Here is a 19,662-nt window from a genome sequence, read left to right as displayed (position 1 = left end):
AGTCTTAAAAGTACTGTGACCGATCTCACAGCTTTTAGAATTCTATGTGAAAAATATCTATAACATTTCTTATGTGCTGTGTGATTATCATCATGATTCCGTGCTTATCACAATTCATGTTCTGGCCTGAAAATTTTGTAAAGTGTCCTTGCTCGGAGTACATCTAACATAACATTTTATATCTCTGACACCATTTCCTGTTTTTTTTTTTTTCTGTTTAAATAAGTGGAATATGTGCACTGAGGACTACCAGCCCCACTCCATCCCCTACTGGTTTAGATTATGCTGTGATCACAATGGCTGCTAATTGAATGAGGCTATATACACTTGAGGTGCTTGAGGCATCAGTGGGCCCTCTATTTAACTTAAGCCCTATTCTCAGAATTCTGTGTTCCTTATTACCTTTACGTAACTAATAAAATGTGTCAGTGGAATACCTACTATACGTCCCATTGCAGCAGATCCTGAGCAAGAGAAATAAAAGAATACATACATAATTCATTCAAAGAGCTTATGGTTTAATCTGTTTTGTTTAGTTATGCATAATGATTTTTTGAGCAATCTGCTCTATATAATTTCTCTTCACCGTCTTGATCTAGAAACCTAAAGAAAACTGCTTTTCACCAAACGTTAAGCATACATGCACACACACACACACACACACACACCCACACCCACCCACCCACCCACCCCTTCTTGCGGGATATCCCCTGCCTGGCAGGCTCATCTAGCTAGAAACATTCTCACCTGTTCCCTAAGCCGCTGCCACAACCTTCAGATGAAGGCAGAATGGCTCTTTATAGACCTTTGGGAAAGCCCATGTTAAATAACAAGGCAAGGAATTGACAAATTAATTCTTTCAGACAAGACTTGTATTTACTTAAATGAAGAGAGACGTTTGTTTCTACCCTCTGATTTTAGCTTTCTCCGCCTAGCTTTCTCAAGTGCCTGAGAAGGAGAAAAGCAGATGCCCACAAGAAGATAAAAAAACCTCACAAAGCTCTTTATTTCTCTTTTTATTTGTATTGGTAACTAAATCCTACTGATTAGCAAGCCTTAGGTGTGTCAGTGGTGTGTGAAAGGCTTAACGTCTTACCCAGCAGTACTTGGAGCCCCATGATACTGAGGGTCAGTCTGGAGCTGAGCCATCGATTAATCCCCAGTGGTCCTTTCTGGCCTCTGGTGGCATTAATAGCCATCAGTGTGGAATCTCTTTGGGCCTCCACGTTAACCCTCTTCTCCCACAAGATTATGCACATGGCATTTAAAGATATTTTTTCCGCAGCGGCACCTGAAGAGCACCCTTTCTTACTGATATGGCCAGTTTAAGCCAGTAAATACTGTAGCTGGGTATTTCTTTGTGAGATGCAGAGAATCTGGGGGAGGGAGTGGAGAATCTGGACGCGTGCGGAGACCAGCGTCCTGTTTTAGAAGTTTGCTTCCTTGGGAAACTGCATTTTTGGGTGGTGACATTTTGCTCAGGGACGATGAAGGGAAAGGTAATTATGTTTGATAGAAATGCTGTGTTCTGCAGGGACCCTCAATTTACAAGCACGGGGGTAAGTAATTAGGGTCATGGACGAGTTGGTTTCTAAACCAAGACTGGTTGGTAGCTGCCTTTCTCAGACAGTGTTTGTGGGAAGAACCTTCTTGTTTTGTATATCAATTTCTTAACACTTGTGCTCCTCCAACACATCAAGTTAATATACAACAAACTCCCAGGAAACATCTGTCATCTTCATTTATGTAAATATAAGTCTTTTTGTGCATCCATCTATTTAGCCACAAATAGAAATTTTCTTACTGCCTTGATGTTTTTAAAAAACGTTCTTAGCAAAGGAGATACGGGAAGCCAGTGGGTTCTAGAAGGAAAACAGTCAAATAAGATTCTAAACAATCACGTTTTCCATAGCAAGTAGCTAATGGCGGCAATTAAAAGGACACGAGTTTTGGGTAAGTGCTGAGAGGAATCTTTATTGTCAATATTCGTGTGTTTTGCCATATTTCTGTGTTTCTGTGTTCTGGAAAGGAACTTAGAAATGCCTTTTCAGGCATTCTGAGCTCAAAACTATTTTTGTCTTGATATGTTAAAAAAATTTATCTTTTTCACTTTTAGATGTTTTTTTTTGGAGGGGGGGAGAGGATCAGTATACAATTATGAAATCCGGTATAAACTAAGAATAGTTTATGTTGGTATTTTAAAAGTGAGCCATTACATTCATTGTGGTTTGCCTGACCAGTTTTTAAAAGTGTACTTTAGAATGTTTCTTTTAGTTAGATGACACCTAAGATATATTCTTGTAAAAAATCCTATCATACAGAAGGATGTAAAGTGAAATCCTTCCCATACCCCCACCTTCACCCTCCAATTCAATTTCTGTCCCCAGGATTAACCACTTTAAACAGTATGACTGACCTATATCTTTCCTGATGCTTTTCTTTGCATACCAATTTGTGTACATGTACAAATAGTTTTAAAATACATATAGTTTAAAGTACATATAGGTTTAAAATAAAAGTACATTGAATCTGGCTGATCATATTGTTTTGTACTTGTTTTTTTTTTTTAATTAACAATATGTTAGGATTTTTCCAGGTCATCACAAAGCCTTTATTACCTTCATTTATAACATTGATTTTAATGATGAAATTAGTGCCATACTTTATCCATTTTCCTATTAATAGATGATTATATTGTATCAGTGTTTTTTCTTTTTGCCATTGCAAATCTTACTGAGTTAACATTCTTCAACATCTATTTGTAGTCTTCAGGATAGACATTTATAATTCAAATTGTTGAGTTCAGGGTGTGGATATTTACATTTTGATTAGTATCATCAAATTGCCTGCTTAAAATCGGCTGTCTCAATTTTGATGTTCAACTCAACAAAGGATCAGAATGTTTCCTCATAAATTCTGGAAATCGATGGCAGTTTAAAGTTTTGCCAGTCTGGTGGTGAATATTTTCCTGTGTTTGAATGTGCATTTCCCAAAATACTATTGACGCTGATAAGTTTTTTCTATTTCTTTATTAGCCATTTGTGTTTTTTTCTGTGATTTACTGTTTGTTTTTTTGTGTTTTTTTGGTTTTTTTTTTGCTTGTTTATTATTCTATCAGGTCTTGATGAACACTTTGTGGTTCCTGTGGCCTGATCTGGGCCTGTGTATCAGTCTGGTTTTAAGTGGCCATTGAAGAGCTCATGTCTTTCATGGTGTTGAAGGGGCTCTTAAATGAGGCGAAAGTTCAGCTCCCTTCTTATAGAAAGGCCTATTTTATTTGTTTCTAAAAATCAAATTTATATATTTCCTGTTAATAGAAAATAAATATGGCAAGACCATGGCAGATGGAGGGTTGGGTAAGGATTCCTAATTTGTTGAAATTTGCAGACTTGGGAGTGTGTGGTGTTGAGGCAATGGTGGGGGTGTAGCATGCTGAATAGTCACGAGGCAGTACAGGACTAGAAGAAATGAAAGCAAGAGTGAGTCAGTAAGTGCACCACATTCTTGCTGTTATGTCGTTGATACTGGTTGACTTAGGCCTCTATCGAGTGCACTGGTTTCTCCAAAAAAGATGTGAATGTAAAATATGGAATACTTTCTAAAACTCTAGGAGACTGGAAACAACTGGGAAATCAATCATATTATCACTACCCTGAAGTAATATTTTCCCTTTAAATAGAAGGTTAGATAGCTAGGAACATACGAAGTTGACCCATTTTGTGACTTTTAAGAATTTGTATCATATAGTATGTTCCTGGCTAACCCCTTGAGATGGACCTCCAGTGGCCTGAAATCATGAGCCAAGTTTGAGTTCCTGAAGGTTTATCTAGTTCTATTTTTATTATTGACGTTTTGTTGAAATTTATTACCAGTAAAATGATAAGTCGATAAGAAGATAGGACATGGTCAATTTTTGCCTCATATAAAATTTTTCAAGGAATTAGAAATTTCCCCAGCTTAGGAATGCCTGTCAAACTCTGGCCAGATCTTTTATTGAGTACTATAAAAATCCTGGCTTGAAAATGGATCATCTTTTGTTTCTTCCTTTATTTTTTTGTGGAATAAAATTATATTTTAAGAATTATAGAGATGGAACTTTAATGGTCAAGTTAACTAAATTCAATGCTACAGGTTTTGTTTTTACATTTTTTAATGTTTATTTGTTTTTGAAGGAGAGAGAGAGACAGAGTGTGAGTGGGGGAGGGGCAGAGAGAGCGAGGGAGACACAGAATCTGAAGCAGGCTCCAGGCTCTGAGCTGTCAGCACGGAGCCCGACATGGGGCTTGAACTCACGAACTATGAGATCATGATCTGAGCCAAAGATGGAAGATTAACCCACTGAGCCACCCAGGCGCTTGATACGGGTTTTGATGGTTGCTAAAAATTTCAAATGCACAATGGCAAAAGTTATATTTGTTTATATATTTAGAATATTTAATGTAGTTGCCCACATTAGCCAGCTGGATAATGGGCCATCTTGTTTCTTGTCTTACAGAGAATGCCCTGTGTAAGGAAAATATTGAGGTTATAGGTTTCAATGCTAAAGACTTAAACTGTTTCTGCAAATGTTTAGACTGACTGTAAATTATGACAGTTGCATTATAACGTCTGGCACAAGATGTTCCTTCAGGGTCTAGGAGGAAGGTAGATAGGTAGGGGACCAGTGTCTTTGGTCGAGCATTTATTTGCTATTTGAATTTTAGGTGGTTAAACAAGCTTGGATTAGCTGTAATCCATCATGAAACTGTTACAAAGGATGAAGGTATGTTCTATTTTAAATTTCTGAAAATCTAGCAAGAATATTTGGATGAGATCGAATGGAAATACAATGTCAAGTTCTATGCATAGTCTTGTCCTAATGAAACCTACTTTGGCATTTAAAATCATCTGAAAATTTGTCGAGGCAGACGTATTCACACGGACTCACCAACATGGAACAGAGCTTCCCATGCTGGCTAAGAATGCTTTTTACACTTCACCCACACGTTAGCAGCTGTAGGCTTCGCTGACATCTCAAACAGCTGCCAATGCAAATGTTTTATTGCCCCACTCACTGAATTCTTACTCAGAGACATGATCTTGTCATGATCTAGACGGATAACTTTCATCCCACTATTTCCTCTCAGATGTTTTAATATTTCCACCAGGTGTGTGCTGAGGCTAATTACTCTAAGTTTGTGCTAGGAACCTGAATGTCAGATGGGGACACAGGCCATATTTTTAGCTCAGTCTGTAGCTCTTTGGGTTCAAAAGCTACAGGAGTTGAAATCTTCTTAATGATGAAATTACTCCTGAATATTGAGAAGAGGGAAGCTGTAGGTGTCAGGGTCACAGAGCTGATACTATTTCTGAAACGCTTAGACCATATAAAACTTGGCAGCTGGAATGCAGGGAGTTGTATCCTTGGATAACAAAAATTACAAAAGCTTAAATTCAGAAATGGGAAAGCGGCAACTTGATTTAAAACAATAAAGAACTACAACATAAGAGTGTGAAATCAGTATCCTAACCATCTCCTTGGTCCTCTTTTCCATGACATAAATACCCATTGTATATTTGAAGTGCGTTTATAAATTGTGAGGAGAAAAATCACTACATGAAAACCTTCTCCTTAATCCTGGTATGTAAGGCCTTCTGTGATACGGCCTCATGCAAACTTTCAGCTTCGATTTTCACCACATCCCTGAGAACTCCATATACTTGGTTTAGCCTGCACCCTCCACGTGGTATTCCCATTACTCTGTGTGCACCATTGATGGTTTACTTATCCAGCCCTTTCTAGCTCATTATGGCTCCCATGATCAAAATTACTCACTACTGATTTTACGCTCTCTTAGTATATGACTCAACGCGTCTTTTGAGGAATTATTGAGGACAGCTATGGCCAGTCCTCTTCCTATGTATTGGACCCTCTTAAGGGCAGAAACCCTAACATGGCTATTCGTGTTTTCCCCTCTTATGTAATCCCCTGGCACCAGGTAGCTCAGTAGATGAGTGCTTTCTGAATCGATTGGAATTGCAATAGCCAGATGGAAAAAAACCTCTGCTCGTGCATTTTGGAATCGGTGACAACAGTGTTGAAACATTAAGCTTTTTCATTTTTGTATAGAATGCTACAGTGAGAGTGAACAGGAAGACCCTGAAATAGCTGTGGAGACACCACCCCCTCCTTACTCTGCGGAGACTTTCTCTCCTTTGGTACGTACCAGCGTGATTAGTCTGTTGGTCACGATGAAATGTGTGGATGTCGTTCCTTCCAGTTGCATAGAATGTACTTTGACCGGTAAATTTTAAGAATGGGCTAAATTAAGGTGCCTGCCAAAGAGCAAGTACTGTTCTCGGGGTGCTGATCTGGAGCCTTCTCCATAGCACCCCCCAGGTATGACAAACTCAGTGGATTTTTGTGTGACCCACAGATGTGTCCTGCTGACAGGACTCATGGTAATGCAAAGGGCTTCTAGGTGATGGGCCAAAGCTTGCAAAGATTTATTTGTTCTGTAATGTTTATTTATACCCTTCTGGTCTTCGGAAAGAAGAAAAGTGCCTGTCCTGGGTGCATGCACTATATCCATGTGAAATGAACATAAAAAGGACGAAGACAGTAGATGAAGAGAAAGCTGGATTCAGAAAGGTGTCAGGAGGCCAGGAGTGGGGTCAGTGCATTCAATCTGCACATGGAATGATTCTGTGTATTCACTAGAGAGAAGTTCAAGTTTGATTCTTATCTTTGGAAGCATCCAACATAAGTTCAGGTTATTAATGAATGTTAAGACTATGGCATGTTGCTTTGTATTTGGATGCTCATTGGCACTGTATTGATGGCCCCTAGAAGGATTCAAGCAGGGATCTTTGAGGAGGTTTATTTATGGTTCTTCTAACTATCACGTGGCAGGACTTAAGTAGATGCGTTAAATATATTTACCCTTCAAATGATCCTGAAAAGTAGTAGTATTTAATCAGCATTTCAGTCATTACTAATGAGGCCAAGCATCTCTTCATATCTGTTGGCCTTTTGGATATTCTGTTTAGTCTGTTAAAATCTTCAGTACAGTTTTAGCTGTCTTACTATTACTATTTTGTATTTATAAAGTTTCTTTATTATTCTATATATTGGTCCTTAGTTAGAAGTAAGGCACATCTCCTTTTCTGCTACATGGCTTTTTTTTTTTTTTTTACTTTTTGACTCTGTTTCATGGTTTCTTTTCATAGACAGATATTCTTGATTTCAATGTGTCAGGTTTATCCATTATTTCTGTTGTGGTTTGTGCTTTTGTTTCTGATTTTAAAAATTGTTTCCTATTGCTAGCTCATGAGGAAGTAGATATTGTTATCTTCATTTCATGGATGAGGAAACCGAGGTTCAGAGAAGTAGAATGACCTGGTCACATTTGCAGTATATGGAGCACCTGAGATGGGAGCCCTGGTCTGTCTAGCTTTATAGCATATGCTCTTTCCACCTTACTACCGCACTTGTCCATCCATGCACCCAAGTAATTATAGGTTCTGATAGATTACAGCCTCTCCTTCACTTGCCAGACCTCTTTTGCCAGAATTTTCTATGTTGTGTGATGGAAGTTTTCATCTTTATTTGTATCTTGCCAGTTTCTGGATGTAGGCTATTAAATAGCTTTTAAATAATGACTTCTATGGTTTTCACCTACTGTCAGTGGAGAATTGTGGTCCCTTTTCTAGTTTTTTTGGGCTAACAACCAAGTCCAGAAAGAAGTATTTGTTGAATGAGTATGTTTATTAAAATTTCTATGAAATAGGGCTAGCTAAAATTAAGCAAGATATAAATAAATTTAAACTTTGAATCTGGTAAAATTTAGACTGAGTTCTGAACTAGACTTACAGTATATCCTATGTTAACATATTCATAACTTTTCCTTAGTGTCGTCTTTCTCTTCTTTTAAAATCACTTTCTAAATTTGGAAAAGACTAAATAGATGTGGCTTTCTGGTTTAACAGAGTAGCATGTATATTTGTTTGTTTCTCTCTGCTTCAGTCTCTCTTCTTTCTGTCTCTGTCTACCTTCTCTCTCTTTCCTATTTTAACCTGTAACACACAATAATTTGGTTGGTCCTCCAACCTTCTCTTCCTGAGATTCTCTCTGCCTCCTACTGTCCCCCCCACATACGACTCTGACATGATTTATTTCAGTTCTAAAATACTGTGATTTTCATTTTTATAGTGGCACACTAGCATCACAGATTACTAAGAGCATTGTCAACCATCTAGAACTTGCCTTGATGAAAGTAAAAACAACCAGATTGTCTTCGTAGATGAGGGATCAGGACTCCATTGCATTACACAATGATGGTCTTGATGTTGTAGTAGAAGCTCAGAGAATGCTTGTTTCAAAACAAAGAAATGAAGGGGTGCAGAGGGGGCTGCCAGAAAGTGAGGTCATTGAAGTGGGAAGTCTTTAGAATTTTCCGAGTCATCAATCAAATAGTATTTCTTACAGTTTTAAGTTGAGCATTTTCTGGAAGGCCACTAAGGCTAACATTTTTTTTTTATGAAGAAATATATTGGAAATAGATAAATGTTGAACAGTTAGATTTTATTTTCCTTAGAAACAGAATATGTTCCTCCTGTTCACATATTTTCCAGGCAGATTTTGTTTTTGTTTCCTCTTGTTTCTGAAAAACAGACATGCAAGACACTTGGTTAAAATACCATTTAAGCTTTTTATTTAAACAGATGAAAATTCAAAAATTTCATGGCAACTTTGATCCAGAGCATGAATCAACTCATTTTGTTTTGGCTCAGTCTGGCATAGGCTAGCCATGACTGAGTTATATAAGCCACGGTGGAAAAACTTTTTTTCTCTAAGTTCTTGCTTTAAAAAAAATATTTTGGGTAATGAACTTTCATTTTGGAATGATGACTCAAAAGTGTAAAATAATACTTTTCCTGGAAAATTATCTCCCAAAAGTAGACTCTTGAATTAAAAATTTAATTCAGTGTCCAATAATTCTAATTGCTTGCTGCAAACAGTAAGATTTCAGCACCAGACCAATTTGGACCTGTGCTTCTAATGGGTGGGACCACATTCCACAAGACAGTAAAGAACACTTCGGGATTGTCCCTGAGTGAACAAGAGGTTTCTGTTTCTGTTGCTTCTCCTTGAGAAGACTTCACAGGATGGATAGGCATCCATCCAGAGAAATGAGAAATGGGGACCTTTTGACAGGCTTACTAAAAAAACTGAAAATAGATGGGACTCTGTAGATTTCATTTAGGAAGATGCTTTGTGGAAATCAGTATCCACGATTCCTTGAGATTTATGATTCCTTGAAACCCACAAAAGGGCAGAAAAGGAATTGACTTCATTCACTTTTTAAACTCAGTAAGGTTGTAAGTTACAAAGTGACTTAAGAGCTTAACCATCATTAAAACTTTGTTATACATATTTTTCCTCTAAGTTTAATTATTAAAAGCATTGGTAACCTAACCTATGCTTATATGCTTCTTCATTCATTTAACAAATTTTGTTGAGAGTCACTGTTCTAAATACTTGGGACATGAGTGAATAAAAAAGACAATGATTTATTTCTTCATGGAGTCAAACTTTTAGTTGAGAGAAACTGCTAAGAAATAGTCAACATAATAAGTAAATTATCTGCTGTGTCAGTAGAAGTGGAGCATGGTGGATGAGGGGAGATAAGAGTGCTGGAAGTTGGGCTGTGTTGTGAATAGAATAGCCAGGATAGGCCTGAGTGAGAGCTGAGGTTTGAGCAAAACCACAGAAACGTCGTGTGAGAGGCAGCCAGGTGTTCGGGGAAGGAGTCTTCCAAGCAAAGATCTCCTTGGTGCATGGGTGGCAGCGCATGGAAGTCAGTGTCCCTGGAGCAGGGTGAGCCAAGGTAAGAATAACAGGAAGTAAGGTTGGAGGGTAGTGGTGGCCGTGCCACGCAGGGCCCGAGGGCCAGTTAAGGACCTTGATGCTTTGGGTTACTTAGGGAGCCTTTGGGAGTTTTGAGCAGAGGAGTGATGTGATCAGTTTCCATCTTAAAAGGACCACTCGGGATACTGTGTGGGGGGAGACTCTGGGAGGCAGGGAGTAGGATAGAAGCAAAGAAAAGGGAGGGTTGCAGTGGTCTAGTGTGAGAGACGGTGGGGATGCAGGTCATGGCATAATTGAAAAATAGAATGGGTGGATTTTGAACTTGGCAGACCACCCAATAGGTGGATCAGATAGGCGGAAAAACGGAGAGGATAAATGTTTATCTTCAACTTCAAACAGCTTCAAACAGCTCCTGCAGATTATTTTAACACGAGGGTCCTCACATTTGATGCTTTTTCGAAGTACAATTCCTTTGGCTCCAAATGATGAGAAAAAAAATCTAAAGCGAACCAAAGAAGCAGTGAGTAAAAACAAACCCTGTAAACTGCGGCTTCTTGGTCAGTGGCAGAGGAAGAAGTCAAAGATTAGACACTGAAAGGGGTTAAGTCAGTTTTAGAAACTCACACTTAATCTTGGTAGGATGAATCTCGCACAGTTGTTTACAAAACGTCACTTGATCTTTCGCTGCATGTACTCTATAAAATAATAGAAATGCTTGCAAGTGAGATCGTTGTATGAAAAGTTATCAGTGACTTCAAAAACAAGCCAGGTAAAGGTAGAAAGAAAAGTCGTCCTCTCTCCTGAAGATACAGTTATCGCAAGCTCTCTGGTTGACCATTTAACTGACTTCAAGACTTCTGAAGTTAGCGTTTGCATCTCTGCTTCAGCAGTCTAATTCAGGCACCTCCTCTGGCGGTCCCTCACAAGGCATGGGACTGCCCCTGACACCTTACATTCCCACGGCTGCTGCCCTTGTTGGGGCCTGGAGTAGCTCCTGCCCGAGTCATAGAGAGAGCGGGCTATTTTTCTTCCTTGTCTCTAATGTCCCCCTCCTCTTAAAAACCACTTCCAAATTAGTCTTCCCAAAGCGTGGTTCTGATGGTCTTGATTCACCTGCACAGGACCTTCCAGTGGCTCTTCATGGCTTATCAAATTAATTCTCCACTTGTTGGCATGGCATTTAAGGCCCTTGGGTTTACCTCAGGCTGCCATTCCAGTCTTGTTGCTGATTCCTCCTTTGTCAGCAGCCCAGTAAACTGCCTGCTGTCTCCCCAGAACTTTCCAGACTTTCCTGCTCTTGCGCCGTATTGATAAACTTTCTCTGCTTGTGGGAACTGTTTCTCCCACCCCATTCCACTTTCTCCCATTCAAATATGACTTCCCTCAGTAAAGCTTCCCTGGTCCTCTAAATCAGGTTCATCTTCCCCTCTTCTGAACTCTTTATGTTCCTAGTGCATTTTTTTTTTTTTTGGAGGGAAGAGGCACCTTTTTTCATAACACATATTTGAAATGAAATAAATATTTTTTTATTGGACCATAAACGGGCAAGTGGGTGACTGTAACTTCATCCACGTTCTCTGCAGATTTGTTACTCTACAGATATTTCCCAATGTGATTAGAACGTCCCTACTTTACACGTCTCTAGCACTTTCACATGGCTTTGAGGAGGATGGTTTCATTAGACTTTCACATTCTGCATTTAACAAATGAGGAAGCCGAAGAGAAATAAATAGAACTGTCACAGGTAGCCTTTGCAAGCTGAAGTTCACCTTTTATTAAGAATATCCTTTCCTGTTATCCCATGTGCTCCTTGTGATGAATCTGAGTCAGGCAGGCAGACAGCTAATGCATTTTTGTGTGTGTGTCGACCATGTACGAGGTACTGTTGCACATAAGGGAATGCTGGATTGAACTAGACTGTATCTTTTCCCCAGAGCATCTTAAGTTCTAAGTTGAGGAAGAGGCACAATAAACTTGTGATTCAGACAAATAGTCTTGAGTAACGATAAATACTATGAAGAAGCTAAAATGGGGTGATGTGTTAGGGAGTGACTGGAGTCAAGTTGGGAGGGCATTGCTTTGCCTGTGACAATCAGGGAAGAGCCTGCTGATGTTTGAACTGACACCAAAATGGTGAGAAGGAAGCAGCCAACCAGAAGTCCACAGAGAGGGCCTCTCAGGCAGAAGGCACCTGTTCTCAAGGGATAGAAAGAAAGTTGATGGGACTGGACGGGGAGGTGGAAGGAGATGTAGCTGGGTGGGGGGGGGGGGTAGATAGGGAGTCCACATAGGCCTTCTCAGCCATAATGAAGACTGTGGCTATTTTTCTACTTGTGATGGGCAGTTCTTAGAGGATTCTCAGCAGGGGAATATTGTGATCTGTTTTATGTTTGAGAAACACTCTAATTGTTTGGAAGATGGCCTGGGATAGAGAGGGGGGTGGGTAATGGTGGGAGGAGGAAGTCAAAGGAATAGGACGTAGCGATAAAGTGTCCTCTGCAAGGTCACTTGGATGGCAGGGATTGGAGTGAGGAGCAGGTCCTCTGTCACCTCATGGCCTAAGGTCATGCGGGAGGCCGGAGGATGGGGGGGGGGGGTGCTCTGCAAAGTCTTTGAGCTTTCAGAGAAATGCTTCCTGCTAGGATACGGTAGAAATACAAACAATACTTCCTAGGGTTTAGCAACAATTGACTGATCTGTTTTTATTCATGTGGCCAATAAAAGAAAAGAAACCCTGTATACATTCTTTTTTTTCTCACTTGATTTTATTATGTTTAGTCCTAAGTAATTCCCGTATTTTCTTTCTTTTTTTTTTAAATATACTTTGACTAATGTTGCTTAAAATTTATAGGCTGACTCACGTCTTCCTAATTACAGGCTTTTGGTGGCTGTCTCAGACTATTTTTCCCTATGTCAAATTTGTGTTTTTAAACAATTCAAAGAAAAATATTGTAGAGCTGATGAGCATTTGAACTAAGCTTCTTTGATAAATAAAACTATGTAAGTATTGAATCACTGAATTCTACACCTGAAGCTAATATTACAATGTATGTTAACTAACTGGAATTTAAATAAAAATAATCTACAGAAAATGGGAAAAAGTGTGCTGGCTTCGGCAGCACATATCATAAGATAGGAATGGTACAGAGAAGATTAGCATGGCCCCTGTGCAAGGATGATGTGCAAATTTGTGAAGAATATGAGAAAAAGCAGTACTGACTATTTAATTTAGTTATATATAGTCTCTTCATTAAAACTTAGATTTTTAAAATGTCTTTAATTTTCTCATTAAAAAGTAAAATATTTAAAACCCAAATGTTCTGAAATGGGTGAACCACCATGCAATTATTAACTTCTAATAGATAACACAATAATTTTGTTTAAGATTATGAGAACATCTTGTGGGGGGTGTTTGCAGTGCAGTCAGTAACAGTCACCATAGATCCTGGGATTAAGGTAAATCCTTTGTAGCAATTCTGCAGAGAATTTCAGGGTGCTCCTCAGAAAGAGACTGAACTGTTCTGGGCTGTTTTTCTTCTAGACCACTTTGTAATGGTATTAATTTGTTAGCAACTGTGAGTCAGGTATAGATGTAAAACACAGAGATGCAAAAATAACTACAAAACAGCCTATTCTCAAGTAACTCACCAAAAAAAAAGATGAACAAGTCAATCGGCGATTACGGTATGAGTTGACAAATAAACTGACATTCCGCCTGGTGTGACAGAAGCAAGCCCGGGAGCACCAGGCAGAGGTAGCCATCTTGCCCTGAGGCCACCGAAGGATGTGGAGCCAGTCCTTGAACTGATACTGAAGGATGGGCTCGTGTTCATCACACAGGGGTGGGGTGAAGAGGAGAGACTGTCGTTTCTTTCTACCTTCATTTGATTTGCTGTGAGAAGTTTTATGAGTATAGGACATGGATGGTTCATAGAAGGCACTGAGCTAAATGTTCTGTGTTTGACTTGTGGCTTTTGGTTCCTACAGAATGGTAGAAATACTGAAGCATGATGTAGCACCACAGTATCTATTTATAAAGTACATTTTCATGTTCCTTCCTCTGTCACAGCATTCCAGGTTCACGTTGATTCATATTTTGTTCATCTCTCTTCTGACAAAAACTCGTTCTGACCTGATACACATCGTTTTTTTTTTTCTCGTTTTCTTTTCCCTTCTCTCTTGTTCTTCCTTTTTTCCCCTTGCTCACTCTTTTTTCCCTTTAAAAATCAATTTTGTAGTTGTTACATGGAGCAAGAACAAAGACAGTGGATTGAAAGCATTTGAGTTGTATGTGTTGGGAGTAGTACCTCAAAAAGGAATATATTTCCCCAAAGTTTCTGATGCTCAATGAACATGTCTTTCCTTGGTCCTCAAGGACCTTTCCTTGAGGTCCAAAAAAGTTTGTGGAAAGTGCCACAGCAGTGATGTGTGCAGGCTTTTGCTTAAACAGCCCATTTGCTATAATCAAATTACAGTAGTATCTGCAAGGGCAACAGGAAAAGCTTGCACATGCTCTCTTTTCAGAAAAGGAGGCTGACTCCACCAAAGCCAAGTTTTACTAAAATAGCTCACAATAGGGGAACGTGTCAGGACTGGGCCTGAATGGTATTTTTGTTAATATGTATTTTGTAGCTCATTCTAATGAGTAAACCAGTCTTGGCATTTATTCGACAGCTTGGGGGGTGGCGGTGTGCACTCTCTCCTCTAGATAACTAAGGTTTTATTTAGTGAATTGCAAATCTTTGATCTCTTAGTTGTTAAATCGTCTCCGTGATTTAAGGCAACCGATTCCCCAACTCACTGACACATTCTTGAATGGAAAGTTTTATGTCTGTGCAAATACATTGTTAATAAGATGTACGTGGTGAGTTAGTATCTCAACTGGCTATTTTAATGTCATGCTACTAAAAAGTGGATCTATCGATTGTTTGACAACGTATGTCTAGTATTCAGCAAATTGGGCACACGTTGGGTAAATACTGGCTGTTCCCATCAGAACACAGAGTTTAGAATCTTCAAAATGTCCCCAATATGTTCTTGGGGACATACTGGTTGGGAACAAAATCAACCATTCTGAGTTAGTTGCAATGATTCTGAGATTTGGGGGAGAAAATCCTAGTTTGTTCTCTGGCTTCTTCTCACTAGCAATTTTTTTCCTACCACTTCTTTGGACTTTTGAATGCTTGAGATTGACACAGTATCCCACAGGATGACATAATAAAACTGAACTATAAGATGGCTTTTCTGTCTTATCTGCCATTGGAGATACAGGGTGACCCATAGAGCACTGTTGTCTCTGTTGTCTAGATTTTTGGATTCTATTGACCAATAAAATTAAAAAGGAAGGAACAACATATGGTTGCCAGATCTTTATTTAGCTATGTAGGACATTAAAAAAAACTTAAAAAAGACAAAACTAATATCTACCATCACCATTTTCCAAAAAGGAAGGCATATATTTTACCATCAAAATGAATCAAGGATAAAATCTCAGAATAAATGGAGTCCTTTCCAACACAGTGATTGGCGATGCTGCGTTGATGTTTTCTCCGTGGACAGATGAGCATTTTGCCAAAGAATTTATTCACTCTTGCATTGTGTGTTAGGATCTGCTTTCAGAAGATCCTATATCATCAACCCACTTCTCATAGTCTAGGTACAGTTTTTGGTTTCTTTTTAATGAATGAAGAGCTTGCAAATGGATTCTTGTCTTTTTTGGTGAAAGTTTATTAAAGGTTTTAAATTATTAAAGAGCTAGTGAGTTAACATGATTTCATCTATGTAGTTATGAGTGGTTGCTGGGCATGTACTAAAGAATGTGATTCTCCATGATATTGGAGGGCTTAAATATATGTACTTTGTCTACATCCATGGTCTTCACTCAGTATTTTGCTTCCTGTCTGGCGTCTGCTTTTGCTGAAACTTTTCTTTCTGTGAATTCTTTTTCTTAATTACCTTTGTCAAGACTTGTTGCTCAATCAGTGAGAATACAGTGATAGATTACAATCTACTCTTTGCTCAAAATATCCTTCAATATTTCAAAGAATTCCCCAAAGAGGCTTTTTACATTTCTAGGGAGCATTGAAGATAGGGTAAATTGTGTCATGGAGATCTTTCAGATCCTAAAACAGAGAATTCAGAGTTCTACAAATCGGTTTTGGAAAATGGCATCATAGTTCTTGGTTCTTGTCACATGGATATAAATATCATACATTTTTCTTTCGATTCTTTTTTTAAACTAGTTTAGTTTTTTTAATATCTTCTTTAAGAAGACATTACAGCATACAACTGAACCCCCAGCATGTTAGTTAAACATGGGCTGTAGATCCATAAGTAGTAGAATGGAATTTAAATTTAAATTTAATCTTGGGGCGCCTGGGTGGCTCAGTTGTTTAAGCATCCGACTTCGGCTCAGGTCATGATCTCACAGTTCGTGAGTTCAAGCCCCATGTCAGGCTCTGTGCTGACAGCTCAGAGCCTGGAGCCTGCTTCAGATTCTGTATCTCCCTCTCTCGCTGCTCCTCCCTGCTCACACGCTGTCTCTCAAAAATAAATCAAGATTAAAAAAAAAATTAAAAAATTAATCTTAACCCCACTCCTTTTGGCAACTAATGGAAATACAGAATACAAACAGATGAATTATCTGTCAGTGTATTTTATCAAGTCTTTGTAACAGTTTCATGATGAACTTTGCTGTGATCTGTTAAAGAGTCTTCAAATTAAATAATGAGGATGCTTAAAAATTGTAATTTTTCCCTTATAACAAACTTAACTCAAACAGAACAAAAAGGGATTGTACTAATAATCCTCACATGAAGTCTGAGAATGAATGTCTCGTGCAAGGTCAACGCAGCTATTTCTGTATCACCGAGATATAAAGTTAAATGTGATGTCTTCAGCTGTTTGAATAAAAAAGGGGAGGTTATTTTTGTTTTTTTATTAATATGAAATTTATTGTCAGATTGGTTTCCATACAACACCCAGTGCTCATTCCAATAGATGCCCTCCTCAATACCCATCACCCACTTTCCCCTCCCTCCCACCCCCCATCAACCCTCAGTTTATTCTCAGTTTTTAAGAATCTCTTATGGTTTGGCTCCCTCCTCTCTAACCTCTTTTTTTTTTCTTCCCTCCCCATCGTCTTCTGGTAAGTTTCTCAGGATCCACATAAGAGTGAACACATATGGTATCTGTCTTTCTCTGTATGGCTTATTTCACTTAGCATCACACTCTCCAGTTCCATCCACGTTGCTACAAAAGGCCATATTTCATTCTTTCTCATTGCCACGTAGTATTCCATTGTGTATATAAACCACAATTCCTTTATCCATTCATCAGTTGATGGACATTTAGGTTCTTTCCGTAGTTTGGCTATTGTTGAAAGTGCTGCTATAAACATTGGGGTACAAGTGCACCTATGCATCAGCACTCCTGTATCAGAAAGGGGGGTTTTAAATACAAGAACAAAAAAGCTTTTATTCTGAATCATAGTTGGTAAGACAAATGAAAAAAACCAAAAAACAAAACCCAAAACGTGTGAATGGTTTTTCAAATGATTTGTTACTAATAATTTGTTTTTGACACACTGAGGTACCTTCACTGAGAATGGAGAGTAGAGAATGCTGGTTGAATCATGATTTATTCTACACTTTTGGTTTTATTTGTGAAATAGGCTACACAGCAGGCATCTTCATCTTCATCCAAACTGAGTGACACGTCACGTTCTTCCTCTTCCTTGGAAAATACAGAAAAGACACACAGCAGTTTGGCCTCCTCCTTATCTAGAGAAAGACAGTCCTGGATCGACATAGTTAATAGTTCTGCTGCTGCTGACGATGAGGGACAGTCTATAACACTTGCCGTGAATGTTCACTCACCTGCACCCTCAGAGGCAAACAGTCGCAAAGCCCTGGAAAACAGCTGTGCCACATCAGAAAGTGAATTTTTGAACTCTTTGTCTAGTGATGACACTTCTTCATTGAGTAGCAACCTGGACCATCTTACTGTCCCAGACAAGCCCACTGGATCAAAGATGGCGGACAGAGGTAAACCAAGACGTTGTTTACTCTTCTCTAGAGAGCGAATATTTGTGTATAGATGTGGAACTCGAAGGTTAATTTGTAAAAAGAACATTTAAAGGCATGAATGATAATTCAATAATTAAACAGTCAGGTGGGGCTAAGTGCAGGGGTTCCTTCTGAAAAGGAGTGTATGTGGAAGATTCCAGCTTCAAGGCCATTAATCACCCACTGTAAGTGTTACTGGCCAAATGCTTACAGGTATGAGACATGCGATTTCCCACCAATCTGAGGAAACCCTTGACTCCTTTTTGGTCCCATGTCCTATGCTCTGGAGCCTGTGGTGATTAGATCAGGATTTTGTAAATTGATACTTAATAACATTGTCTTTGTGGCTCCAAACAAATGGAGAGCCATCACCTTCCCTGGACCATGACCACAGTCAAGGTCTGGGTCCTTGCTGGTTGGCTTCTGAAGGTGCCCGTGTGGTTGAAAGGAAGACAGACAGCTTTCATGCACTTTGGGAGGCAGCACTAGAACTTTCAAACACAAAGGTGAGCACAGTTTATGCTTTTGAAAGAAAATAATTTAAGTCTTAGCAAAGGAAAGAGTTAATGGAGGGTAGAGATTAATAATGCGAACTTTCTTTTTTAAAAAAAATTTTTAATGGTTATTTTATTTTTGAGAGAGAGAGATACAGAATGCAAGCAGGGTAGGGGCAGAGAAGGAGGGAGACACAGAATCTGAAGTAGGTTCTGGGCTCTGAACGCTCAGCACAGAGCCCGATGTGGGCCTTGAACTCACAAACCGTGAGATCATGACCTGAGCCGAAGTAAGATGCTTAACTGACTGAGCCACTCAGGCGTCCCTATAATGTGAACTTCCTTAATACTCTGTGATAATTGGTCTTTATCTTTTGTTCAGACAAGCTTTTTTTTTGTTTTGTTTTGTTTTCAATCATGGTGCATCTTTTTGGATAGTCTGTACCTTATTTATTTATTCAGGTATAAAACAAGCTTACCTGATCAAAAGATACTGAGCAATGAGAGAATGTTGAGTTTGGTTTGTATTTTTTTCAGTGTACTAGTGAGAAAAAGTTGACCAGTGAAATTCTCAGGATAACATTTCTAGAGTGGCCCAAAAACACAGATGGCTGCTGTCCCCTCTTTCCTAGCCTGATCAGGGAAAGTTTCTTTCAGTCCTCAAATCTCCAGATAATACCCTATTAATTTAATGTTTGGTGTCAGGGTAATTTGAGCCAAGTATCACAACTGCAGGCCCAGTTGTGTGTGTATGTGTGTATGTGTACACAGTATTTTGAAATATACAAATTGGAACGCTCAGGCTGGGGACTCCACTCGCCAAGTCACCATGGTTGTCACCACTGCCTGTGGCCTTATCCAAATACTTCACGCAGTTGAGTTACCTGCCTGGCTACTCATGGCATTTTTTGCTTAATACCCCTAATTTTAGGCCTGTGATCTACTTTACATTTGAAAAAGTGGAGTGAATGAAGTAATTGGTGAAATTACTCCTATGTCTTACTCCTATGAAATTACGCCTATGTCTATAGGCGAAGGAAGTGGGACAAGGAGGAGAATGGAAACAACAATGAGGAGTATAGGGGGAGTCACAAGTGAACTCTGAAGAATGGAAAATAGTAGACACAAGCTGGCCTCTGGTTTCAGAGGTGCTGTTGTGTAGAAGAAATGTTGGGCGTAATCTCTGTCTCCTTGGAAGTAAAAACCGATGCAGATTGTGCGGCTAGTGGCGCAAGTAAAAAGGAGGTAGTTT

At 39.1% G+C, this 19,662-nt stretch overlaps 2 protein-coding genes and 1 non-coding gene across 15 annotated transcripts in view; 2 read left to right on the top strand and 1 right to left on the bottom strand.

The window, feature by feature from the left end:
- The window catches only part of OPRM1 (opioid receptor mu 1), a 178,745-nt gene that overhangs the window by 26,765 nt on the left and 132,318 nt on the right, over positions 1-19,662 (bottom strand). The gene's annotated exons all lie outside the window — the stretch shown is intronic.
- Positions 1-19,662, top strand: part of IPCEF1 (interaction protein for cytohesin exchange factors 1) — a 178,748-nt gene that overhangs the window by 133,103 nt on the left and 25,983 nt on the right. For all 13 annotated transcript variants that reach the window (XM_030316629.2, XM_030316628.2, XM_030316630.2 and 10 more), the window contains 3 exons: positions 4,704-4,762; positions 6,110-6,198; positions 17,523-17,895. In XM_030316629.2, the coding sequence (XP_030172489.1) occupies positions 4,704-4,762; positions 6,110-6,198; positions 17,523-17,895 (521 nt within the window). The remainder of the gene's footprint in view (positions 1-4,703; positions 4,763-6,109; positions 6,199-17,522; positions 17,896-19,662) is intronic.
- LOC115515096 lies at positions 12,954-13,060 on the top strand. The gene has a single exon (XR_003969161.1). It is a non-coding gene; the product is annotated as a U6 spliceosomal RNA (small nuclear RNA).

The sequence above is a fragment of the Lynx canadensis genome, chromosome B2 (genome assembly GCF_007474595.2).
Source record: "Lynx canadensis isolate LIC74 chromosome B2, mLynCan4.pri.v2, whole genome shotgun sequence".
NCBI classification, from domain to species: Eukaryota; Metazoa; Chordata; class Mammalia; order Carnivora; family Felidae; genus Lynx; species Lynx canadensis.
Note: the sequence above shows the minus strand (reverse complement) of the source record. Positions and strands in the feature narration are given on the sequence as shown.